We start from the raw sequence: 25100 nt of genomic DNA on the forward strand, positions 1-25100 counted from the left end.
TCGGTAGGGCCGAGGACGGGCTCGCGCGGGCGGTGGTGGTCCTTGCACTGCTGTTGCGCTGCTATGCGACGCTCGCCCTGGTGATTTGTGCTGCTGCTGCTGCTTGATGAGAGACGGCTTTCTCCGTGAAGCTGCAGGCAGCGCATTTCCTGGCGTGAGGATTGAAGGCCGTTTGCTGGGGTTGTGATTGGCTGGCTGGCTGGCTGGCTGGCTGGCTTTGGTTAACTTGCTTTACTTTCATCATTATACAGTCCTCTTGTGGGATGGTAGAGTTGTAGGTGTTTATCATTGCATCTTTTCCCGTATCATTGTCTATCTTGTGATTATGATCATTCTTGCTATTGTTCATAGCACATCGGTGGAATGGACCGAACAAATGCTTGCATTTCTCATTGGTTTGATATATAAGTGTCTCTACTCGACACGGTTACCGTGACTCTCAATCCGCGTCATGGGCTTCGTGCATCCTGTCTCGTCGTGTCTCATTCGCTGCGACACACATGGATTGCTTCGGAGTATCGTCATTGCCTTTGATTGGCTCGACTGACCCAAATGCCTTGACTGCCGCCTTGAACGCCTCGAGTACCATAGACTACAACAAGGTCGTCAATGTTCAGGCTTGCTTATGAGCCTCCACCGTCCTCTCAATCTGCCCCCCTTTCCTGCCACCGCAGCGTCTCGTCTCCCCTTCTTTTCTGCCGACAAAAGCACTTCCTCAAAGACCAATGCCCTTGACTCGCTTAGCAAGTTGGTCTCCTCCATCATCATCGCCGTAGCCGCCATCGCCAGCAGCAGCATCAGCATAAGGGCTCGGGCGCTTCCTCGGTCTATCGCCGCTCATGTCCAATATCGTCAACAGCGTCTTCCAGCCTAATCGCACCATTCACACATAAACGTCAGTAATCAAAACCACGGCGGTTTTTTCAGATTTCTACATTTCAAGGATCGTTTGCAGAGTGGCCCAACCTGGTGTTTGCTGCAGCGCTGCACCGAGATTGGTGTCCTTGGTCGTCGCCACTTGGCAAAGGAGAGATAGTTCGTCCTGTGAAGTGAGATCAGTAAATGACTTGAAACATCAATCACGTGTGTCCTTCATACCTCGCTCAGCACGCCCATGCCCTGGATAAAGCACAACAGATGGAAGTCGGACAGCTTCGTGGTTCCCTCGGGTCGGTCTAGTCGTGCACCACTACCGAGTATCTTTCGAAGGTTGCGCGGCTCCTGCGTCTGGCCGACAAGTTCTCGGTTCTCTACGGTGAAGCTGGCGTCGTTGGCGAAGACCGGCTTTGCCTGGTCTGGAAAGCCGTGGGTCAGAGTGACGAGAAGATACTCGACCGGAAACGAAGGTTTGGCATTTTCTTGCACGTTGGCTCCATACTCGTTGATTTTCCGATAGAAGACTTCGGGGATGTATCGTGTGCGTCCAATGTCCTTTTCCTCGTCCTCATCCTGCACCAGCATGACGTTTGGGTCCGCCGAGGGCTCGACAATGTCGGCGCGCACCATCTCAACGGCCGAGTCAGACGCCTGGTAAGCGGCGACGGCGATGTGATCCTCGTCGTCGCCGGAAATGACACAGGTAACAAAGTTGGAGCCAAAATAACCAGTCTCGCTCCATTTGGAAGGTCGGGGGTATTTGGCTTGATATCTCGAGGCGAATTGGATCTCCAGAGAAGAGAGAAAGTACGAGTCGATGTGGCGCTTGCACACGACGGTGGCGTCGCCGGCATTGCTGTCAATGAGATCAGTAAAGATGACACCAACCCTCGTCAGGCCGCACAGGCTGGCCACGCGATCGACGTCGGCCTCGTTCTCCCACTGCGTAAGTGTGACCCCATCCAGTTCATCGACTTGGGGTGGCTCGTAGATGGCTTCCACGACCGCCTTTGTGCCCAATGGGATTGCGGTGTATTCTTCGTAGCGACCGTACAAAAAGCCTATTCTCTGGGTGCCAGAGTTGCGCCAAAAGTCCAGGATGGTGTTTATGATGGAAGGCGACGAGAACTCGACGTGATCGACCATGCGGTAGGGTTGCGGTTGCAGACTGATGGCGCTGGGCTGGCACTTGGAGCAGATTCCGGCGGGGAAAGGCTTGTGGCCCGAGGGGCAGTCGGGGCGGACACGATAATACGGCTCGGACAGCGGAGGCATGTAGGAGCTGCCAGACTCGTACTTGTTCTTGCCCTGGTTCAGCTTGCGGAGGTATGCATGATAAGACAGGTGTTTGATCTTGTGTTCAGCCAGGTATTCAGCGTTGTAAGGCTCGAGAGGCATGCAGTAGTCACACATGCCCTTGGGGCCGTGTCTACACATCTTTGCGTCCTTGGGTCTGTGAATCTTGCCATCCTTGTTGTCTAGAGCGTCGTCCAAAGGCAGCTGCTTTACAGAGTCCCAAGGGTTCTTGATGAGCTTCTGAGCGGCGGCGGACGGGGTGGAGAAAGCGACGCTGGCATCTTCTGCGGCGCTGACTTGCTTGCCATTCAATCTGTTTGCAGTGACAGGGTGAGCCTCGGCTTGTGCGGACGACGGAGGCTGTTGTTGGGTAAAGTCAAGAAAGATCTGATCGCCATGCTTCATGCCGAGGCGCTGGAACGTGACTCCCTGCAGACTCTGGATGGATCGAGAATCTCCGCCATGGCGTTGCGGACTGATAGTCACCGAAGCCGGGTCTGTGTCGGCAGGGAGCTTCTCGAGTGTCTGGGGCAGGATGGAAGCAATGTCTGCCGACGAGTCGATGTCTAGACGGAACTGGCCATTGCGGCTCTGGAATCTGAGTATCATTGTATTGATGATGTTGTTGGTGCAAACGTGAGAGTGGGAGAATCAAACAGAGATGGAAGCAGTTTGTAGTGGAGAGGTGAAGTTGATTATTGATCGTCTAGAATCGTCTGTCAGGTGTTGCCTCGTGATGATGACAAGACTGTTGTGGCGATGGGAATATGTGTTTTCTGATTATTTCATCACTGTATCTCTGGAAGGTTCATGGTGCACTTGTTTCATCCAAGGACGCACAGTACGATTGAATGAGCCGAATATAACGGAAAGTGATTGTGATAATGTCAAGGTCATGTAACATGAGATACAGTAGTGCTACGGCAGCGGTGACGTGCCGTTCTTGATTTTGTTGTATCCCCCTCAGGCCTGTACTGTATCGAGCTCCCTCGCACTTAAATGGAGTTTGGTGAAAGCGAGGCTTATCCGGCTGCGAAGAGTGCGCAGTACAAAGTCATAATTAACTGTTGCTCGCAGTTGAATCCCGGAGTAGACACGTTGGAGTAAGAAGAAGCTCGAGCCCGTAGCCCGTAGGGACGCTTTTTGGTAGTGTACAGGAAAAAAGAAGAGAGCAGTACAATAATACTTTACTACAACCACTCTAGAAGTGTACAACTTGGAACTCCAAACCCTTTGCACTATACACGCGAATCTCCAAAAAAAGAAACAGTACATCTGTCCACATCAAACGCCAACATCCCATCCCACATCTGGCTTGGATAACAAAACACTCCTTTTGCGCCCACAAGTCATGCTACGGTAGATCGACAACCCTTGCGACAAAAAGACAGACCAGATACTGCCCAGAATAAAACACACAAGTGCTCCTGACCAAAAGACAAGTCCGCAACAATGACCATGGACTGGGTGGGCCTCCTGATCCCCCTGGCCTACCTCTCCATCCTGATCGGCTCGCTCGCAACCTTCAGCTCTCTATACCGCAAGCGCAAGGCCGCCAACTCGGCCTCCCTAGAGCCCTGGTTCCCCCCTCACCTGCAACGCAACGTCTACCTCTCCCTGCTGCACCTCGACCCCTCGGACCCATCCTCGACGCCCGACGACGCAGACAAGTCACTCAGCAAGATCCCGGACTCGATCATCAAGGCGGCGCTGCTGCGCCGCGCAGTCGAGGACATCCACCGCATCATCCAGGTGCGCAACGCCAAGCCTGCTCTCCAGACGCTGTTGCAGCGGGGCAGTGTCGGCGACGAGCTGTGGCAGCGCTTCCAGCGTGCGGAAAAGGAGATCGAGGACGAGGTCAAGGATGTCGTCGAAGAGGTATGCTTTTCTCCTTTTCTTTCTGCTCCGTTTTCCCTTCTCTGTTCTCATATGACTGACATTCGAGTGCAAAAAGGCAAACGCGCTCGCCCCGGGCTGGGGCCAAATCATCTTCCAGTCCGCCAACGAAATCGCCAACAACCAGCTGGCCAAACAGCGCATGTCCGAGATCGCATCCCAGCTGCCCGCGGAGAAGACCTGGTGGGACGCCCGCAAGGAGAACATTTCTTCCGGCTTCATGAAAGAGCTCGAAGACGAGGAACAGCAACAGCAGCAACATGGCAGGAACGGATCCGTCGTCTCGACCGCTTCTGTCGCTGCGTCTTCTGCGATGCCGGCTACGCCTACGAAGGGAGGTAGTGATGATGACGCTGTGCTTGTCGAGGCTGCACCGCAGCCGCCGGGGAGTGCGTCGAAGAAGAGGAACAAGAAGAACAAGGCGTCGTCGTAGTAGCAGCATGATCGATTCTTCTCCAAGGAGTTTTCGTCAAAGGAATCGCATGATTTCTTCCTCTTGTTTCTCCTCTTTCTTGTTCGTCACGGCTTACCTGGCTCTCTCTTTGAACAAGGGTTCCTGGCTACGGAGGTCACGCATGGCATTTTACACGGCCTGTCTGCCTACCTAGAAATGCAAAACAATTCATTGACATATTTACCGTTCATAGTCTTCTGATACCGGAGAGTTTTGAACAAAACGGAAGACATCTGGTTTTTTTCTGGTATCTAGACGAAACGCAACACCTACAGAAAACAAAAGATTGGTTGGGACGAAGGCGAACCACGCTGCTGCTGTTGCTGCTGTCACTACTGCTGCGCACCGCGCACTGTCCGTTTGTGATATCTCGGCATATCTGCTTGTTACCCGCTTCATTGAGACAAGAAACAAGGACCGAGAGGGAAGATAAATGCGAGAAGGGAAGAAATGTTGTCAATTCGCCTGGTGCCCCTATGTGGCTTCTTTCGTCAAGCCATCTGACCGAAAGAAAGACAAAGAAAAAGAAGAAGAAACGCTTCGTTAATTAGACCCCTGAAATAAAAGACTCCCTTCACACCCCTCCCCTCGGCGCCTGATTCCACCTCTTCAGCATCCTCGGCGTGGCATTCACAGTGACGAATTTACTGCTCTTGGGCTCGTAGAAGCCCTGCACGTCGAACGTCATGACCGCCCTGCTGCCCTTGACCTGGATCAGGCCTTGCACGATGAAAGTGCCGCGCGGAGGCTCCATCTTCTTCGGCATCCAGTCTTTGGCCAGCGTGCTGTTGAAAATGTGCATTGCCAGGGGCATCTCTGTTGATGTGGCCGGGGTCGGCGCTCGGGCTAACCATGGGAAAACGGACTTGCCTGCTGCGCTTTCTGGCGTTGTGCTTGCTGAAGATGACGAGGACGACGGTGATGTTGCCGCCGATGCTGATGCGCCGGAGCCTGTGTCTGCTTTTGCTTTGCCCGGTACTAGTTTGCCTTGTTCCTGCTGCGCTTGCATCATCTGGAGCATGTGTTGCATCCTCGCCTCGGGACTGCCTGGCTCGGGGGTGCTCTCGATGCCCAGAGCCTGTTTTAGACGTCTGTACTGGAAGGCGAAAAGAACTTTGGAGGAGGCATAGAGACCGTTGAATGTGGCGGATGGCCACAGTGCGCGCGTGACTCGGTGTTGCTGCTCAGGCGACAGTTTTTGAGTGGACAAAGCAATAAAGTCTTGGCCGACCTCTATTCCGCGCCGTGCGTATTCTTGCGGTGGACCGTCGGGAAATGACATGTCCAGCCAGTATTTGCCGACTTTGGGGTCGCGGCCGAGTTGTTTGGCTATGATCGGGTGGCTTATCGAGCCCTGGCAGACGATGTCGGCCAACTCGTTGCTTATGCGACCATGTCTCGGCTTGTCCTTTGCGACTTTGACAAACTCTTGCCACTCGGGGTCGGATCCCTTGTAGTAGGTGCGTGGTAGTTTCCGGGCCCAGGTCAGCGGAATGAAAAAGGAGTCTTCTTCTGAGAACTCCGAGTCCTCTAGGGCGCCGGCGGGCTGGAAGTCGGCATCATTGGACGCATGCGTCACACCATCTTGTGATTGCTCTTCCACCTGGATCTCAACCTCGACTTCGGGGGCGAAATACCAGAGGTAGCCGGTGATGCAGGCGGAATAAAGACTGAAGGTGGCTAGTCGGCGGGGCGTCCAGCCTGGACTCTGGAAGCGGACCTTGTAGGGGTGTAATGCCTGATGCTCAGAGCGGGTGGCGGAGGATTTGGAGTAAGGCGCTCGCCTTGTGAGCTGGCTGCGCAGGACACGGGTATGTGATGGAAGAGAACGAAGACGTCCCGACGCGCGAAACATGAGGGTGTATGGTGGGATAGAGAAAGTCGACAGAAGGGGTTATCGGAGATGGTTGGTGGGTAGAACGCTTGAAAGCATGCGGAGACGGGTTTTGATGTTGTCAGACTACTTGTGCGGTATGGCCGGATTATTGAATACAAGGGGATCCAGATGCGGGATGGAAATGCATCAGTGGTGCAGTCGGCGGTAGATAGGGTTGATGGACAATAGAAAGCAGGATGATATGCAAGCAATGGAAGTTATAGAATGACACAATGATAGAGAGTGACAGATTGATAGACAGATTGATAGACAGATTGATAGACAGATTGATAGACAGATCTTGGCGTCTTCCATCGGCATCTGTGGAGTTTGAGGTACAGTAGGTATCAGGCAGCCCCACGTAAGGCAGCCACAAGGCCAGCCAGACCAATCGGGAGCTTTGATCCTCCGTCATCGTCGCCTGCTGAATGCTGAATGCTGGTATATCGAACTACTGATACTGACAAGACAACCTGTACAACACACACAGTAGACGCAGCAACAGCATCCACACAATGAAGCTGTCTCCGTCTCTGTCTCTGTCTCTATTTGCCCCGGTCCTGGCGTGCCTTGCCCAGGCCGAGTCTGGCAAGCTCTACATATACGACTCCAACCACGCTGAGGCGTCAGGTCTAACGTCAGGTCTAAATCACCACCAAGAGACCAGCGTGAGCCCGGAGACGGCGAGGTTGATCCTGGCCTCGCGTCTGTCGCTGGACCAGTACCACGACCTGGGCAGTCTCAGCGACGAGTCTATCGATGCCATCAACCGCTTCGCCGCCTCCAGCAACGGCGACATCTTTGCCCGGTCGTCTGACGCCTCGTCTGTTGCCCTTTTGTTGGGTCAAGATGTAGACACTGAGGGTATGCTGCACGCAAGACCAGATCTCGTCACTCGCTCTGACTGACTCGTGCTCTGTAGATATCCTTGCCGACTCCCGATCCAGCAATGTCCAAGTGCTGAACATCAACGACGTTCCATCGTGGAAAGCGTCCTCGGACCTGCTCACCCATCTTTCTCAACAGTCACGTCTGGGCGACGCATCTGCTGGCTCCACCTTCGAGATTGCCCAATCGCAGCGTGTCAGTCCCGTCCATTGATTACTTTGCATCACATACAATGTATCTAACCCCTCCCGCAGGAGTTCCTCGAGACGCTCGACACCCTCACCAGACAGGACTACACCGTCCTGGCCCTGTCCGTCCCCAAGGCCGCTTCATCCTCCAAGTCGACCTATGGCAAATACGACACCTCGCGCGCCGCCAGCAACCTCCGCAAACGCACGCAGTTCAAAGAAGCCCCTCTGATCACCGAGTCGCCAGCGGAGAAGCCCTCGTCGAAACCCACCACGCCCTCCGCCGACACCTCCAAGTTCACTCCCCTCCAAGGCATCCTACCGCAGTGCTTCTCCTCCAAGTCGGCCTGCGAGAAGACGACGCGAAACTGCACCGGCCACGGCTCCTGCACCCTCAAATACACGGACAAGGACGCTCGCCCAGAAGCAGCATGCTACTCGTGCTCGTGCTCCGCCACGGTCAGGACCAACAAGGACGGCTCCAAGAAGACGACCAACTGGGGCGGTCCCGCGTGCCAGAAGAAAGACATCGTCATGCCCTTTTGGCTGCTCGCTGGCTTCAGCGTCATCATGGTCTCGCTCATCAGCTGGGCCATCGGCTTGTTGATGACCATGGGCAACGAGGAGCTGCCTAGCGTCATCGGAGCTGGCGTCAGTGGTGTTCCGAGGTCCAAGTAAGGGATGGGTAAGAGCTGGGCATGGAAGAAGGTATATACTAGAAGTTCAGAAGAGAAGAAGAAGAAATTCACGAGCTGGTTTTTTAGGGGTTTTGTTTACCTTCCTTGCTTGTCTCTGTTCGACGAGTGTTATTGCTGTTGTTGTATCATCATGCCAGATGTCTATTGTACTTTCGTCCCCTTCGCCTTGTGAACCTATTATCAATGAAGTGGAGACTGACAAGACGGGAACATTGCAGAATGTAGAAATCGTGTATTTGTTTCATGGCCATGTTACTTTTTGGTTCGAGAAATGTAAATATTCCAAACTGAGAAGATCTGTTCCCTTTTCCTTCTCTCCCACCTCTTCCTCTCCCCCTCCCTCTGTGTCTCTCTTCTCTCTGCATGTATATCATCCTCTGTGTCTCTCCTGACGATCGCTTCATGCGACACATACACACAGACGCATATGTCTATTTTTCCCTGTCTCCTTCCGTCCATTTATGTACACGACAGGGCAAAACCTCGCTTCCCTTTTATTCGTCCGTGAGAAGAAGCCTTTTCTTCCCAGCTTCCCTCTCGACCAGCAATCAGTCTTCAAACACTCCAACCATCTCTTCCGTATCCAAACGACCTGACACGGGCGAGCGAAGCAGCAGAGAGCACCAAAAAAAAAAGGAGCGATCGAGGAGGGAAGAGGCCGACCTCACCCCAACCTGAACCCCAACTCGTCCCTCGAATCATCAGTCAAGCGTCCCCACTCGAGCAACAGCCTGAAGAAATATATCTCCATGTCCTCCTTGCGCAACACCTTGCCCGCCCACTCGCGGCCCTGCTCGGCGATCAATTCCGCCTCGTGGTCATGCGCAGACACACTGACTCTCTTCCCTGCGACCTCGCCTTCGAGACCGGCGAAATACGCCAACGTGGCCCAGAAGCCGTGGCCTCGCAGGTCCAGCGGCACGAAGTGCGCCCAGGGCGTCAGTCGGCTGTCGTACCATTCTCTGAACAGCGCGGCTTTGAAAGGCAAAGACCTCGAAAACAGAAAGGGCAGGAAGCGGCCTGAGAAGCCGGCGCCGTCGAGGTCGAGCAGGTATTTATACGCCCAGTGCGCTTGGAAGTCGGTCGGTTGCGCCATGGGCGCGAACTCGCCGCTTTGCTCTGTGCAGTCTCGCCCTCCGCACCGCACGATTTCGTTGACGATGTGCACGTCCGTCGATAGCATCTTTGTGAGCTTTTCCGTCGGCACGAGTGTGTATTGGTATTTGTCTCGGCTGGGCGCGATGGGGTAGGGGAGGAGGATCGGCTGCGGCGGTGTGGTGTTGTTGATGTTGTTCGCGAGGTGGACGAATCGTTGGCGGCTCATTCCTTTCCATGTGCCGGAGCCTGGTGATACGCCTTCTGACGTGGCGCCTCTCCAGAACAATGTCTTCTTTTTCTGGTCGAATGGCAGGTCGCCGTTTTCGTCGTTGGGGTCGTATTTGACCTTGTCCATGTAATTCCATGGCGAGGGATACAGGATATCGTGATATCCTGTTGCTTTGGATTGTGAAAAGATGGGATATAGCTCGTGCGTGGCTTTGAATGCTGCAGGCGAAAGATAGAACCCATGTAGGTCAGCCATGTCGGGCTGGTGGCAGATGTCTGCACTCTTAGGCCAGTCGTCGAGAAAAGCCCCCATGGAGTGAGGAGCAGTGCACGAAGTGCAAAGGTGGCCGGTGTCCCAGTTACGTCGACTACGTGCGGGCGATCCAGGCGGGCAAGAGACACTACCGAATTCGGCAAATGTTCTTTGGAAAGACATTTCCTTGAAAGTTCGGTCTTGCAGGGGTTCTTCAGGAATAGGTCGCCAAGTGGCTGCACGCTCTTCGCTGAAGCTATTGCGCACCAGGTCAGTTGGGACAAGCTCGGTCTCGCCTCTCGCTCGCATGGCCTCCATCGTCTCGTACGGGACGGCGACGCGACATTCGTCATTCAAGTTGAAGCCCAAGTCCATGTCGGGAAGAAATTCGCCAAACTCGCTCATCATCGATATGATCCCATCCAACATCCACCTATGAGTTGGCATGACATTCGGACTGATGTCTACTTTGCCGTTGCGAACACTGATACCTGCGACATCGTTCCAAGGATTTGATATGGCCTTCCAAGTCCGCTCTCGGATCTCCGCAGGCGACAGATCCCAGTATGGAAGCAAGTCCTCATGGACGCGATCAAAGTCATCTATGATCGCCGACTTCCTCGAAGTGGCATACTCATACCACTTGTCGAAATGTGGAGGGGGGTTACGGTTATGTCGCAGCTTGTACTCCTCAATAGTGGTGTTGAGATCCGTACTGGAAGCTGCGCGCGCAACATACTTGGCATGCTGTGTTTTGGCCTCGAACATCAACATATCGATAGGATGAAAGTTTGCATTGGTCTTGTGCGCGAGCCATCCTACACTTCGCAACAGTAGTACTATGACTAGAACGGCCCATGACCAGCCTGGCGTCTCAGCAAACAGAGGCCGACTGCGAGACCAACGAGGCGAACTCTTTGAGTGGGTGCTGATCAGTACCAAAAACCCGCAACTGATCAAGGTAAAGGAAAGAAAAGAAGATCCCGCTGGTTGAGGTGGGAAAGGCTGGGTATGTGACCAGGAAGATGTCAACGACATCCAGAGTTGCAATGGCACCAATGCGATGAGGGTTGTAATCATGGAGGCGTAAAGATGCATCTGTTACGTTAGTGGATTCATCAGTGAACGGAAATCATGACAAGCTTACAGATATACAGGCAGAAATCGCAATTATACTGCAAAGTATGAACATCTTCACGATGCTAGAGTGGAACCCTACAGGCAAATGGAGAATCCAGTGACGATCATCAGGAGAGAAGAGGAAGAACAGGAAGCCAACTAGCAATGTGAAAAAAGCAGCAACCTTGAGCGGTAGGTTAGCTTGAATCAAGATCTTTGGACAAATTGGAGTTGTAGCTTACGATACTTGCAAACCCGACGCCTTTGAGTGGCCCAAGAGACGATGCATTGTGTTGGCTAGCCGCCGGTCTGCAGATATAATCCACAGAAGCCAATATCAAGAAGTCTATGGGAAGACTCAAAACACGAGCAAGACTGGCCGAAGTCCTGCCATAAGTGATGCCTGGACAGATATATGTTGATTGGAGCGCGGAAGGGAGGTTGCTCAGTAGAAAGTGTCCGCTGAACGACAAGAGAGCAGTCAAGACTAGGTAGCGAAATGGACTCGCTAGCCAGGACCTCACAGCCCAGCCGTAAGCACTCTCGTCGATCTCTAGGTCCTCGAGGGATGGCTTCTTGTGCCTCTGAACCGTGTAATAGTCGACTAGGGCGAAGATGAAAGGAAGCCAGCCAGTAAAGGAAGTGCCAGGGCACTCGATATTTCTAACAAGACGCCGAGTGACCTCAACGCGCAAGCATAAGCCTAGCACTAGAGTCACAAAAGCGATACTACGCTGGCTTATTGCAGGACGAGTAGGCAGGGGGAGGACTATCGCAGATGATCCTTCAGTACTGGGTCCGGAAAGGTCGTCAATAGCATCTGCGTCATGTGCATCGTCCAATGGTATAGAAGAATAGGTTCGTGAGCCAGAATTAGGGTCCAAGTAGCGAGACAATAAGCGCACAGAACAGACCAGGGAGACCCCAACAGCAGCGAGGAGGATGATGGCAGTCTGCGCAACACGTTCTGTACGTCGAAGGATTAGGAAAAGCAAGAGACGAATGCGGTAGTACGACGGGCAAAGGAGGACGAACCAGAAGCAGGAGATGACTTGACATGCGACACAAGCATCAGGGGGCCGAATATAAGCCCACATAAGGCCCAAGGCTTGAACGTGTCCATATTCGTACGATTATCGGAGTTTAAAGACGAATATTATATGAGAAGTGGGGCGAGAACAGTAAGATGCAAAGCACGCCTGCATAATGCTCCAAGTGAGACCCTATTATATTGTCGAAAATAATTCGGCGGATGTGAACTCTTTGCAGATATCATAAAGGATTCCGAAGAGGCACAGAAAGAGTGAGTATAATAATTTGGTTTACACTGTGCGAGGCACGACTACTCCTGCCATATGTTGTTGCGATTGGCAGGAGTTGGGGCAATGCAAGTGATGTAAGCTGGCAGACCAGAGAGTGGTGGTAACTCTTTGCTGATCGAAGCTCGTGATAAGTCGATTTGAGAGACTACCTACATATACAGCACAGGTAGAGTCACAGTAGCTGTATACAACAAGATGCTTCACAACACAAAGTATAGTACACCAAAAGCACCAGGGGGTCAAGAAGTCAAAGTGTTCTTCCATAAACCTCGGGAGGCGAGACTGACACGCGCACACGCGCATTCAACACATTATACAGGCAAAAGCGATAAGAGATAAGCGATAAACGACTCAGGTTTCCTTTGTAGAACAAAAAAGTTGGTTCGATAAGCTCAAGAATCCGGGGTCAGGCGTGTGCACCTTCCCTCTGAGTACTTTTTGTAATATACAAGAATCTCTGCTTTGCCGCAATAATTAATTCTTCCAGCCTCGATATTGTCCATTCATCGATTAGTGTACAATTATTACCGACTCTGCAATACTGCCGTATCATCAAGGCAGCCAGCCCGTATCTCACGTTCTCTGCGCTTCTGGCATAACGATACACCTCGCCGGAGAAAAGAAATTTGGAGAAATCAGCAGCGGCGCCATCGCCTCGAATCTGCTGCACTCGACCTCGGACCGGGCTAGAATAATACACGAGAACGAGAAGAAACAGTAGCAGGATGGTCAAGCGCGCCTTGGACGCGAGGATCCCCGCGCTGATGCGCAATGGGGCTCAAGAGAAGAAGCGCTCGTTCTTCGTCGTCGTCGGCGATCACCAGAAGGACGTCCTCGTCACCCTCTATCACATTCTCCTCAGCATAGACATCAAGCTGAACAAGACGGTACTATGGGCATACAAGTCCAAGCTGCTTGGCTTCAGCAGTCACAAGGCCAAGCGAGAAAAAAAGATCAAGGCAGAGATCAAGCGAGGCACCCGCGAAGTCAACACCGAGGATCCCTTTGAGCTATGGCTCAGCACACAGAGCATCAGATACGCATACTATGCCGAGCTCGACAAGATCCTGGGAAACACTTACGGCACCCTGATCCTCCAGGACTTCGAGGCCATCACCCCCAACAACCTGGCAAGAGCGGTGGAGACGGTGCAAGGTGGAGGTCTGGTCATTCTTCTGCTGAAGGGCATGACCAATCTCAAGCAGCTCTATACCATGAACATGGACGTGCACGCAAGATACAGGACAGAAGCCCACAACGACGTCACCGCACGCTTCAACGAGCGCTTCCTCCTGTCCCTCGGAAGCTGCGATTCGTGTCTCGTCATTGACGACGAGATGAACGTCCTGCCCATCTCGGGTGGTAAGAATGTCAAGCAGCTGCCACCTCCTGACCCAGAGGCTCAAGGCAAGACCCCGGCACAGCTCGAACTCGAGTCTATCAAGGAGAGTCTGGCAGACACTCAGCCTGTCGGCTCACTCGTCACCCTGGCCAAGACCGTGGACCAGGCCAATGCCCTGCTCACTTTCGTTGATGCCATCGCCGAGAAGACTCTGCAGAGCACTGTTGCCTTGACAGCCGCTCGTGGACGCGGAAAGTCTGCTGCTCTCGGTCTGGCCATCGCCGCCGCCGTCGCACACGGCTACAGTAACATTTTCATCACCTCTCCGAGCCCCGAGAACCTCAAGACCTTGTTCGAGTTTGTCTTCAAGGGCTTCGACGCCCTCGGTTACCTCGACCATGTCGATTACTCGATCATCCAATCCACGAATCCTGACTTCAACAAGGCCATTGTTAGAGTCAACATCCATCGCCAGCATCGTCAGACAATCCAATACATCCAGCCCCAGGATGCCTACACACTCGGCCAAGCCGAACTGCTGGTCATCGATGAAGCCGCAGCAATTCCTTTGCCTCTGGTCAGGAAACTCATCGGCCCCTACCTCGTCTTCATGGCATCCACTATCAACGGATACGAGGGCACCGGTCGTTCCCTCTCCCTCAAGCTCATCCAGCAACTGCGAGAACAGTCGCGAAACGCTTCCAAGAACACTTCCGAAGAGGTAGCGGACAGGGCAACATCCAAGGCTAGCAAGGGCGCCTCGCAGCCATCCATGGGCGCACGCTCGCTTCGTGAGATTACTCTCTCCGAGCCCATTCGTTATGCACAAGGTGACTCGGTCGAGAAGTGGCTGAACAAGTTACTCTGTCTCGATGCCACTCTTCCTCGTGTCTCCAGCACCCGTGGCTGCCCCCACCCTTCGCAATGCCAGCTTCTCCATGTCAACAGAGATACTCTCTTCTCCTTCCACCCCGTGTCGGAAAAGTTCTTGCAGCAGATGATGGCTCTGTACGTCGCCTCGCATTACAAGAACACTCCCAACGATCTCCAGCTCATGTCAGATGCACCTGCGCATCAGCTTTTCGTTTTGGTCCCGCCAGTCGAGGAAGGTGCGAATCGTCTACCCGAGCCTCTCTGTGTGGTGCAGATCGCGCTCGAAGGTCAAATCAGCAGGGAGAGCGTGCTCAACAGTCTCAGTCGTGGCCAACGGGCAGGAGGTGACCTGATCCCGTGGCTTGTCAGTCAGCAATTCCAAGACGAGGAGTTTGCAGGTCTTTCCGGAGCGCGCATCGTCCGTATCGCTACTAACCCTGACTACATGAACATGGGTTACGGTAGCAGAGCTCTTCAACTCCTGACCGAGTTCTTCGAGGGCAAATTCACTTCGTTGTCTGAGAACGACTTGCAACCGGAGATTGGCAAGGAGGAGATGGTCCGCGTTACGGATGCTGAGCTCGAGGATTCAACATTGCTACAAGACAATGTCAAGGTCCGCGACATATCTGCCATGCCTCCTCTTTTCGCAAGACTTTCTGAGCGTAAACCAACACGTCTCGACTATCTTGGAGTCTCATATGGCCTCACCTCACCACTACACAAGTTCTGGAAGCGAGCTGGATTCAGTCCGGTGTACTTGCGCCAAACCGCCAACGACCTGACAGGAGAGCATACCTGCGTCATGCTTCGCACGCTGGACAGCTCTGGCTCATCAGATCCAGCTTGGCTCGGTGCGTACGCCAGGGATTTCCACAGACGCTTCATCAGCTTGCTTTCATATCAGTTCTCCAAGTTCTCCAGCGTACAAGCCCTCAGCATCGATGAGTCCGCCAACAGTGGCATCAAGCTAGACTCGAGCACTTTCAACAAGCCTTTAACAAAGCAAGAGCTCGACGCAACGTTCAGTCCGTTTGACCTGAAACGCCTAGACAGCTACGCCAATAACATGCTCGACTACCACGTCATTCTGGACCTCTTGCCCAAGATCGCCGAGCTCTTCTTCACCAGCAGAATCAAGGGCGACGAAGCCGTGAAACTAAGCGGTGTCCAACAAGCCCTGCTATGCGCCATCGGTCTGCAACGAAAAACGCTCGAAGATGTCGAGAAGGAGCTGGGTCTAGGCAGCAGCCAATTGCTCGCCATGTTCGTCAAGGTCATGCGCAAGATCTCGACACACTTCCGCGGTCTCGTAGAAGGCGCCGTGTCGGAAACGATGCCCAAGAGCATCGCAGATAGCAGCAACGATAACAGCGAAGAAGCAGAAACCTCCGAAAGCGTCGACAAGAGATTCGCGCCTCTGAAGCAAACGCTCGAAGACGATCTCGCAGAGGGTGGCAGACAAGTCGACAGTGCAGAAAAAGAACGCATGAGAGCCATGATCGACGCGCTACCCCTCGACAAGTAAGTTCCCCTTCCTCTCCTCTCCTCTCCGATCATCCAGATACTGACAGCCCCGTCACAGATACGAGGTCGCGAACGGCGACGCAGCATGGCAAGAGGCCGAGCGCCAGATCCAAAAAGGCAAGGGCACAACCGTCAGCGTAGCCTCGGCCTCCAAAGCACAACAGAGCAAGAGAAAAGCCGGCGAGGCGCTCGAGGAGGCCCAGAAAGAGGCCGCTGGTCTCGAGGGGAAGAGGAGCAGCAAGAAGGGCAAGAAGTCGCGATGAGCACCTTTTCTCCGCTAGCTTCTTGTTGTTCTTTTCCGGAGACTTTGGGTGGTTTCCATCTTTTTGCTCCTTTTGTCAAGATGCTTGCTACATCATGCATCCGACTCCGTGTATCGCTCGATCAAAAGTGAGCGCTGCAGCAGGATCGCAAGTGGTGGAGGACATGAAAAGCTACGGGTGGCGTTCTCTGGTGTATATAGAAAAGCAAAGATCGCAAAGCGATCTGTGTATGGCAAAAATGTATAGATGTATCTTTATTTTTTTTTTCTACCATGCTATCTTTGTCTGCCCATCACTGCGCGTTCTTGGAACCTTTCATCACGGAGAGAACAAATATGAGAGCGATCGATAGAGGAATTCAAAAGAGGAATAGTAGATTGCGATTAATTTCCACTATCCGTATATAACATTCTGATAATACACATAAATCATGTCGGAAACAATAACAACACATCCGTATCGAAACAAGAGATCAAGAACAAAAGAAAGGAGACCTATAGGCTAGGAAAAAACACGCCAAAACATTCAGACCTTCAAACAATACAAAATACCGGGGAAATACAAGTCCTCATTCATTTCAAACCAACTTTCTCTTCTTCGCTTTTTGTTTACTTGCCTCCGAAGAGACCGCCAACGATCGGGAGCGAGCTAGCGCCACCACCGCTCTTCTTCTTATCCTTCTTGCCGATTCCGAGAGAGCTGGCGACGCTGCCGAGGCCGAGGCCACCGAGTAGCTTGTCGATGCCCAGGCCTCCGAGAAGACCATTGACGAGGCCACCGAGACCGAGGCCGTTGAGCAACTGTCCGACGAGGCCCAGGACACCGGTGAGCAGGAGACCGACAGCGGCCAGGATCTGGAACAGAGGCTGGGTGAGAAGTCCCCAGAGAGGGTTGAGCTTCTTCTTTGCGTGAGGCATGTCTGAGATGCGCTTCTTTGCGTTGTCGATGGTCGTCACGACGGTGCTCGTGAGCTCCTTGAGCGTGTCTGCCAGTCTGTACTCCTCTGGGCTTGCCTCCTTGGTGCCGGCGCGGCCCTTGGCTTGGGCGGCGATGTGACCGTCGGGGTCGAGTCCACGAAGGGAACCGTTGCACTCTTGTAGGATGCGGCTGCCCTCTTCGATCAATGGCTTGACATTGTTGACCAACTCTTCCTCGTCCAACTCTTCACGTGGGGTGCGGTCGGCCTTCTCGATGAGCTGTGTGAGAGCATGTTAGTACAACGCGTCTGATGGGTGATATGGAAGAGGTGAGAACTTACATCAGTGATCTGCTTGCAGACAGGCTGGATTCTCTCCAGAGTCTGTTGGCAGATGTTACCCATCTTCTCGGCGACTTGTCTCTCTTCCTCCTTCTTCCTGAGCTCTTCTTGCTCTTCGGGCGAGAGCTCTTCCTCTTCTTCCTCGGCAATGTTTTCGAGCAAGGTAACCTCTCCGACCTTGTTGCCATCGTTGTCGACGACATAGCCGTTGTCATCAACCTCAAGGCCAACACAGTGACCGAGATCACCAGCGGTGAGTCTACCCATGACATCGCCGTTCTCGTCGCGGACCTCACCCTCCTTGTTGACTCTGCGGCCAGACATGGGGTTGATCTTGCGCTCCTTCTCCTCGGGCTCCCATCGCTCGGCCTTGCCGATGATGTTGCCGTTCTTGTCCTGGATCTCACCCTCTTCATCGACCTTGTGTGCGATGAGCTTCTTGACGTCGCCCTCAACAATACGGCCGACGATGGTGCCATCGGGTGTGACAACCATGCCCTCCTTGTCGACAGTGATGCTATCGAACCCAGCGAAGGGACCTTCGATGCTGGTGTCTTGACCCTTGGCGAGCTCGGCTCTTCCGATGACATTGCCAGCATTGTCCCAGATCTGGCCTTGTCCGTCAACCTTCTTGCCGATCATAGTCTTCGGGTCGCCCTCAGAGACACGTCCCATGATGGTGCCAGACGAGTCGACCACGTTGCCGGCCTTGTTGACAGTGCATCCAGCGAGAGCGGACAGATCCTCGGGGGTCTGCTCCTCCTCCTCGTAAGGCTCGGCGTGTCCCTTGACGTTGCCGAACTTGTCATTAATATCACCATCTTCGTCGACGGCAAGACCGACAAGCTTCTTGGCATTGCCTTCGGTGATGACTCCAACGACGTTGCCGTCACCATCCTCGACCATACCTTCCTTGTTCACGTGGAGTCCCTCGCGGCCAGCGAATGGTCCCTCTGGTTTGGCGACACGCTCGTTCTCGGGTAGAGCCTCGCAGTGTCCTACGACCTTGCCAGTGTCGCTGTAAATGTTTCCATTCTCGTCGCAACGGCGGCCTGCAAGCTCCTTAACGTTGCCCTCGACGAGCTTACCGATAGGGATACCCTCCTCGTTGACAACAAAGCCTTGCTTGTTGAGCTTCTTGCCGTCGAGAATGGAGTTGTCGACGGGCTGCTCTTCCTCCTCTTCCCAAGGCTCTGCATGACCCTTGACATTGCCGAACTTATCGTTAATGTCACCGTCTTCGTCAACTGTGAGGCCAATAAGCTTCTTAACGTTGCCTTCGGTGATAATGCCGACAACATTGCCTTCGGCATCCTCGACCTTGCCCTCCTTGTTGACGTGAAGACCTTCGCGACCGGCGAATGCTCCCTCTGGCTTCGCAACGCGCTCATTCTCAGGCAAAACCTCGCAGTGTCCTACGACCTTGCCGGTGTCGTTGTGAATGTCACCGTTCTCGTCACAGAGGCGACCTGCGAGCTCCTTAACATTGCCTTCGATGAGCTTTCCGATAGGAATGCCCTCGTCGGTGACAACGAAACCTTGCTTGTTGAGCTTCTTGCCATCGAGAATGGAGTTGTCAAGAGGGAGCTCCTCCTCTTCCTCTAGTGGCTCAGCGTGGCCCTTGACGTTTCCGTACTTGTCGATGATGTCTCCATCCTCGTCAACGGTAAGACCAATCAAACGCTTGGGGTTACCCTCGACGATCTGACCAACGACGTTGTCGTCCTCGTCGGCAACCTTGCCGTCAGCGACAACACGCAGGCCTTGACGGCCAGCGAAGGGACCTTCGGGCTTAGACTCGCGCTCGTCTTCAGGAATAAGCTCGACACGGCCAATGACCTTGCCAGAGTCGTTCCAGAGCTGGCCTTCGCCATCAAGCTTCCTTCCGGCAAGCTCCTTAGCATTGCCCTCAATCAAGCGAGCAACGGGGACACCTTCGTCACCGATAACCATGCCCATCTTGTTGACCGTCTTACCGGCGAGAGAAGAGAGGTCGAGAGGCTCAGCCTCTGGCTCAGCTTCCTCCTCGGGCTCTTCCCAACGATCGGCATGCCCGACAACACTGCCCTTCTTGTCGATGATGTCGCCGTCTTCGTCAACAGCGCGTCCAACGAGCTTCTTGGCATCGCCCTCGACGACAACACCAACTCTGTTGCCGTTCTCATCTTCAACATAACCGTCCTTGACGACGATCAGGCCTTCAAGACCAGCGAATGTGCCCTCCTCATCAGGCTCTTCGATAGGAACAGTCTTGGCACGGCCAAGGATATGGCCCTTGTTGTCCCAGAATTGACCTTCGGCATCGGCGGTGAGGCCGGACTTGGATAACTTCTTCGCATCACCCTCGATAAGCTCACCAACGACGGTTCCGTTGGAATCTACCAACTTGCCGGCCTTGTTAACGCTTAGGCCTTCGAGGACAGAGAGAGGTGGGAGCTCTGGACCGGCATCTTCGGCATCCTCAGCGGCATCCTGGGCGTCCTCTGCGGCGTCCTGGGCATCGTCGGCTGCATCTTCAGCAGCGTCCTTGGCCTCCTCAAGCTCCTCACTTGGGATCTCTTGAGGTAGGGTCTTGACGCGGCCAATGACATTACCCTCGGCGTCGAGGACCTCGCCTTGCTCGTTGACCTTCTTACCAGTGCATTCGGCAAGGTCTCCGGAAGTGAGTTCGCCAATCTCCTCGCCATCCTCGTTGAGGATCTTGCCCTTCTTGTTGACCTTGAGTCCTTCAAGAATGTCAAGGTCAGGAATCTTGAATTGCGGACCAGATTCCTCCTCGGCTTCGTCCTCGTCCTCGCCCTGGGCGGTCTCGCCAAGTGCTTCCTGGAGCTCGCGAGTGGCGGCTTCGGCTGCCTCTCCGGGCACAACGGCGACTTTGCCGATGATCTTTCCATCTTTGTCGAGGACTTCGCCCTTGTCATTGATCTTCTGACCGGCACAATCTTTAATCTCACCTTCGGTAAGCTCGCCAATCTCCTCGCCCTCGTCGTCAAGGACCTTGCCCTTCTTGTTGACCTTGCGGCCATCAAGGATGCGAAGATCGACCGCGACGGCAGCAGCAAGCTTCTCAGCAGCACCTTCAGCGAGGCCGACCTTGCCGAGAACATTGCCTTCTTCGTCGACAACCTCGCCAGCGTCGTTGATCTTAAGGTCCTCTGCTTTGAGATCGCCAGCCTCAATCTTGTCCTTGAGGTCTTGATCTTCGATCTCACCGAGGACGTTACCCTGGTCATCAACAATCTCGCCAGCATCGTTGAGCTCTTTGCCTTCCAACGCTTCGATGCCTGGGAGTTCATCTTCGATCCCATCGGCCTCGCCGGCAGCATCTTCTGCAGCGTCCGTGGCGTCGCCAGCAGCACCCTCTGCGGTGTCTTCTGCTTGGTCGACAAGGTTGGCGGCATCCTCGTGAATCTGAGCATGTCCAACGACGTTGCCGTCATCATCAATAAACTCGCCGTTCTCGTTCAGCGTAGCATTCATGAGTTCCTGTGGGTCTCCGTCGACGACCTGGCCAACGGTGTCACCATCGTCGTTGTAGATAAGACCAGTTGGGTCACAAGTGAGTCCTTTGAGAATGTCTAGACCGGGAAGTTGAGTCTCGCCAGCGTATTCATCGGTGTCAGGTAGTTGACCAACGATCTCTTCAGCGCCCTCGGGCAACTCGCCCTTGTCCTTGAGCTCTGACATCTGCTTTCTGACCTCGTCGGGAAGGAGCTCGACGCGGCCTACGAGATCTCCATCGTCGTCGAGGATCTCGCCGTCATCGCCAATGGGATATCCTGCAAGATCTTCAGCATCGCCCTCGGCGAGCTTGCCGATTGCATTGCCTTCACTGTCGTAGGCGAGGCCATCCTCTGCCACTTCAACGCCTTTGAGCACAGAGAGATCGAGTGGAAGCTGTGAAAGATCGGGAGCCTGGTCGGCGGCGCCGTCCGTAGCGTCCTCGGCTGCATCCTCGGTAGTGTCCTTCGCGTCTTCGGCAGTGTCCTCGGCGCCGTCAACGGCATCTTCTGCCGTGTCCTGTGCGTCTTCCGCGGTGTCTTTGGCACCGTCGACGGCATCTTCTGCCGTGTCTTTGGCGCCTTCCGCGGTGTCATCGGCACCGTCGACAGCATCTTCTGCAGTGTCTTTGGCGCCTTCCGCCACGTCTTCCGCGGTGTCTTCGGCACCCTCAGCGACGTCACCGGCAGTGTCTTCGGCACCTTCGGCAGCGTCCTCAGCAGTGTCCTTGACATCTTCTGCGGTGTCCTCGGCGGTTTCTTTCACATCGCCAGGGGCTTCCTTAGCGGTCTTGGAAGGGTCTTGTGAGGCCTTACCAGCAAGGCCTGAGGCCTTTCCGGCCAGTCCCTTCGCACCCTTAAGAAGGTTGCCACCAGTCTCCTCGGCGGTGTCCTGGGTGTCTCCGGCGACTTTGCCGGCGGTTTCTTGTGCATCGTCAGTTGCGTCGTCAGCTGTGTCATCAGCGGTATCGCCAGCTTTCTCGGTAGCATTATCGTCGTTATCTTCAGCGTCGTCTGCGGTTTCTTCTGCTGCCTCCTGGGCGCCGCCCACAGTATCATCGTTAGAGTCGTCAATTGGTTTGGGAGCTTGCTCCTCGAGTGCGCCCTTTGCTTGGTCGCCCGCTTGGGAAACCTTGCTTAGAGGGCCTTCGTCATCATCGTCTTCATCGTCATCCTTTCCAGTTGCGGTGGATGGAGCTTCTGTGGTATCTTTCATCTCGACCTTGCTGGCTTGCTCAGGGGCGTCTGCAGCCTTTTCTGAGACGTCCTTAGCAGCCTCACCGGCCTTATCTTGGGCACCCTTGGCGGTGTCGCCAGCCTTTTCGGCTACGTCTCCAACCTCGGGCTTCTCGGGCGCTTCCGGGGCATCTACATCAGGTTTTGAAGCTTCAGAGAGCTTAGGTGCTGAAGGCTTCTTTGCACCAGATGCCGGTGTGTTAGATGCTGCTTGACCTAGCTTGCCAGTCTGGCTGCTCTGGGGTTTTCTACCAAGCTTGGTAGGAGTTCTGGGGGCGCCAGAAGCCTTGCCTGCTGCAGGTGAGGGAGCCATACTTTTAGTTGTGCGTGTGGTGGTTTGAGGAGTTGAATTGATAGAGCGAGGACTGTTAGGCCAGGAGTAGTATGCGTAAGAAGAAGAGCTCATGCAAATGTTAGGGGTATCAAATAGAAGAAATTGAAATGTGTAAGTGTCCAAGGCGAGACGACCAAGCAAATATCTTATAATGGACAGTGTAGGGGCTGGAAACTCGACAGAGCTACCTATGACATCAAACAAGCTCGCGCCTCATCTTACATTTACCAGCCTCAAAAGTTGGACAAGTGGGTTTACGGTGATAGGCGCTCACACGTCACCAGCCTCACCACCACAAGAGACAGCTGGGGAAGTGTGGCACGCAACATCGTCGATGGCTGTGGAGAGATGCATCTAGCGAAGGCAGTGGAGATCGGGAACAAACGTTAGTGGTTATGTGGCCCATGGTTGTAGGTGCAGTGTATACTTCAGCTTGCCGCGTTTTGTTGTGGGAGACCTACCAGCTATATCACCTCGAAGCACCTACATTGTATACAAAGCTTTTCGCATCAGCGCACCTATGCCCGAGTCGTTCGACACTCTCTCTCATGCTCTCTACGGATTGGAGAGTCTGGTCCAAGATTGGTGTTTCGTCAGCTATCGCAGGGCAACCGAGAGCTCAATTTCGTGTGGGATCAAGGTGTCTTGGTGAAATGACGGAATGCTTACAGGGATTATATGCATGCAGGGCACAGGACCGACGATCATACCCACCAAAATCGATTCTGGCCGCATAAGTGGAGTCAGAAGCGGAAGAAACGAGTTGTCCCAAACCCTTTCAGGACTAGAGAAGAGGCGAACTGATCATCGCATCGCGCATGTATTGTATCCGCAAACAGGCACCACATCAGTATCGAATCTCTTCTCCACTCTGTTTAAATCTCCTCCTGGTTCACTGATGAAACATGGAAACGACGCGCAAGTCGGAAAACACTTCTGTCCCCCAGCCGTTGGGCCAACCTAAATCAACTCGCGAAGACAACCGACTCGGCTCGAGCTGCTAGCGTCGGGTATGATCAGGATCGTGGAATTTGGTCATAGGTGTGGATGCGCTGTGGTGTCACAATGCTGTCAACCAACACCCCAATTCAAACATGATATTCTTGTGGAGAAATCTGTAAGAGATCAGAGACATCAGTTGCTATCACAGTATACTTCAGTGGCCTCTGGTGATTGATTGTGTTGACTTGTCATATCTTCTACAAGTGTTTGGTGGAACCATGATATCAGCATACTGCTGAATCTTGTTCCGTGGTTCCTGTTTTCAGCCGCCCCTTCCCCACGTGTCTAGACACTTAAGGTGCGAGTTAATTCTCCAAGGTAGCTATCAGTAACTTGGCTGTACGGAGTACAAAAGTAAAGTACCTACTTTGAGCTCGAGGTCCTTACACAGGGCAGAGCCAAGCCACTGCACCTGTTGCGTCATGTATACACGGAGCATCACACACCTCACACAAGTGTAGAACGTTCACACCATAAATGTGGGCGCGCTCAGTATGGTACTGAAGCACGGCGCAAATGATTCGTAAAACAGCTGGGGTATACAGTGTAAATGTACAGGGTATTTCACAATATTGGATAATTCATGTAGATCTTACAAGGTACGGCGTTATCCCCGTGGCTTGCATGGTGCGTACTACCTCAGGTAGCCTGTTGAACTACAGTACCTTGCGGTATCGTGGTGCACAGGTCAAAACCCTCACGGGTGTACCTGCCTCTGACCAGATATACAGTACCTTAAAGATCATCTCAGACTTGTCGAGTTCAGATAAAACGGTTTGTCGCGCCTCGACTTAACGTTGCTCTCTGATCGCGGAGATCGGATGAATTAAATTAGGCAAGGCAAGGACTTGCACTACTGCATCGCAGTAGCTACCTTACATACCTTACTCTGGTGAGTTTTGCACAAGTCGAACGGCAGCAACCACTCTCTAGTATTCGCCCTGTATCTACTCGAAATTCACGCTGCGGCTTGAAGCTCAAGCTTCATGGTCTCATCACTCCAATCTTACTAAGTACCACTTTCTATCCATCAAGCTATCACTTTAAAGTCATTCAAGCCATCACTTTATTTGGGTAAACCGGCCATGGAGTTAATTTTTCGTGCCTCTTTGCTCTGTGCCTGTGACCCGCTAAAAGACCAAGTTATCTTTCTCGTCTCATCTTCTTGTTTCTAGTAACCGTGTCCACTACAAAAGCACATTTTACAACACAATTTTCGGAGAGGAATCAAAAAAGTCCTCGGCGCCCGCAATCGTTTCGCCTGTTATTGTGCCTACGTTGCCGATACAAGTCTGTCAATTCAAATTTTGTGGCTATTAAGTTGTATGGGGAGACCCTGCAAACGTATTGGAACGGCGTAAAAGGATTCAAGGGAAGGACTTAGACTCGAGCCGACTGAGACGGTTCATGACATAGTCACCAAGAAGAGGATGAGGAATTGATCAAGCATCATGCGTATGATTTGCTAGGTAGGAGTTCTAGACTACGGTCGCGATTGAAAGTTATCAAGAGTTGGGGTATCCATAAATGTAAGAAAAGTAAGGGTATGTGCTCTTGCATGAGTCCGTTTGAA

General features: G+C 53.4%; 7 protein-coding genes across 8 annotated transcripts; 3 read left to right on the forward strand and 4 right to left on the reverse strand.

The window, feature by feature from the left end:
- Positions 1–715: 715 nt before the first annotated feature.
- On the reverse strand, positions 716–2781 carry AAFC00_001723 (uncharacterized protein; the record flags this gene model as incomplete). 2 transcript variants are annotated; one of them, XM_069340947.1, is made up of 3 exons in its annotated part: positions 716–836; positions 936–1042; positions 1099–2781. In XM_069340947.1, the coding sequence occupies 3 exons, from the start codon at positions 2779–2781 to the stop codon at positions 716–718; spliced, it is 1911 nt and encodes a 636-aa protein (XP_069204460.1). The 2 variants fall into 2 exon arrangements, with proteins under 2 accessions (XP_069204460.1, XP_069204461.1); XM_069340946.1 differs by lacking the exon at positions 716–836 and having other exon boundaries at positions 932–1042.
- An 843-nt stretch (positions 2782–3624) lies between these two features.
- On the forward strand, positions 3625–4501 carry AAFC00_001724 (uncharacterized protein; the record flags this gene model as incomplete). The annotated part of the gene is made up of 2 exons (XM_069340948.1): positions 3625–4050; positions 4127–4501. The coding sequence occupies 2 exons, from the start codon at positions 3625–3627 to the stop codon at positions 4499–4501; spliced, it is 801 nt and encodes a 266-aa protein (XP_069204462.1).
- A 595-nt stretch (positions 4502–5096) lies between these two features.
- AAFC00_001725 (uncharacterized protein) lies at positions 5097–6377 on the reverse strand (the record flags this gene model as incomplete). Its single annotated transcript, XM_069340949.1, has 1 exon — positions 5097–6377. One exon carries the CDS (start codon positions 6375–6377, stop codon positions 5097–5099), a length of 1281 nt encoding a protein of 426 aa, XP_069204463.1.
- Positions 6378–6913: 536 nt separating this feature from the next.
- On the forward strand, positions 6914–8152 carry AAFC00_001726 (uncharacterized protein; the record flags this gene model as incomplete). The annotated part of the gene is made up of 3 exons (XM_069340950.1): positions 6914–7262; positions 7321–7481; positions 7541–8152. 3 exons carry the CDS (start codon positions 6914–6916, stop codon positions 8150–8152), a joined length of 1122 nt encoding a protein of 373 aa, XP_069204464.1.
- A 684-nt stretch (positions 8153–8836) lies between these two features.
- On the reverse strand, positions 8837–11993 carry AAFC00_001727 (uncharacterized protein; the record flags this gene model as incomplete). Its single annotated transcript, XM_069340951.1, has 4 exons — positions 8837–10849; positions 10899–11054; positions 11113–11837; positions 11906–11993. The coding sequence occupies 4 exons, from the start codon at positions 11991–11993 to the stop codon at positions 8837–8839; spliced, it is 2982 nt and encodes a 993-aa protein (XP_069204465.1).
- A 924-nt stretch (positions 11994–12917) lies between these two features.
- AAFC00_001728 (uncharacterized protein) lies at positions 12918–16197 on the forward strand (the record flags this gene model as incomplete). The annotated part of the gene is made up of 2 exons (XM_069340952.1): positions 12918–15931; positions 15993–16197. 2 exons carry the CDS (start codon positions 12918–12920, stop codon positions 16195–16197), a joined length of 3219 nt encoding a protein of 1072 aa, XP_069204466.1.
- Positions 16198–16805: 608 nt separating this feature from the next.
- AAFC00_001729 (uncharacterized protein) lies at positions 16806–22504 on the reverse strand (the record flags this gene model as incomplete). The annotated part of the gene is made up of 2 exons (XM_069340954.1): positions 16806–17393; positions 17456–22504. 2 exons carry the CDS (start codon positions 22502–22504, stop codon positions 16806–16808), a joined length of 5637 nt encoding a protein of 1878 aa, XP_069204467.1.
- Positions 22505–25100: the final 2596 nt, after the last annotated feature.

Source organism: Neodothiora populina (genome assembly GCF_041146345.1).
Source record: "Neodothiora populina strain CPC 39397 chromosome Unknown canker_contig_13, whole genome shotgun sequence".
NCBI classification, from domain to species: Eukaryota; Fungi; Ascomycota; class Dothideomycetes; order Dothideales; family Dothioraceae; genus Neodothiora; species Neodothiora populina.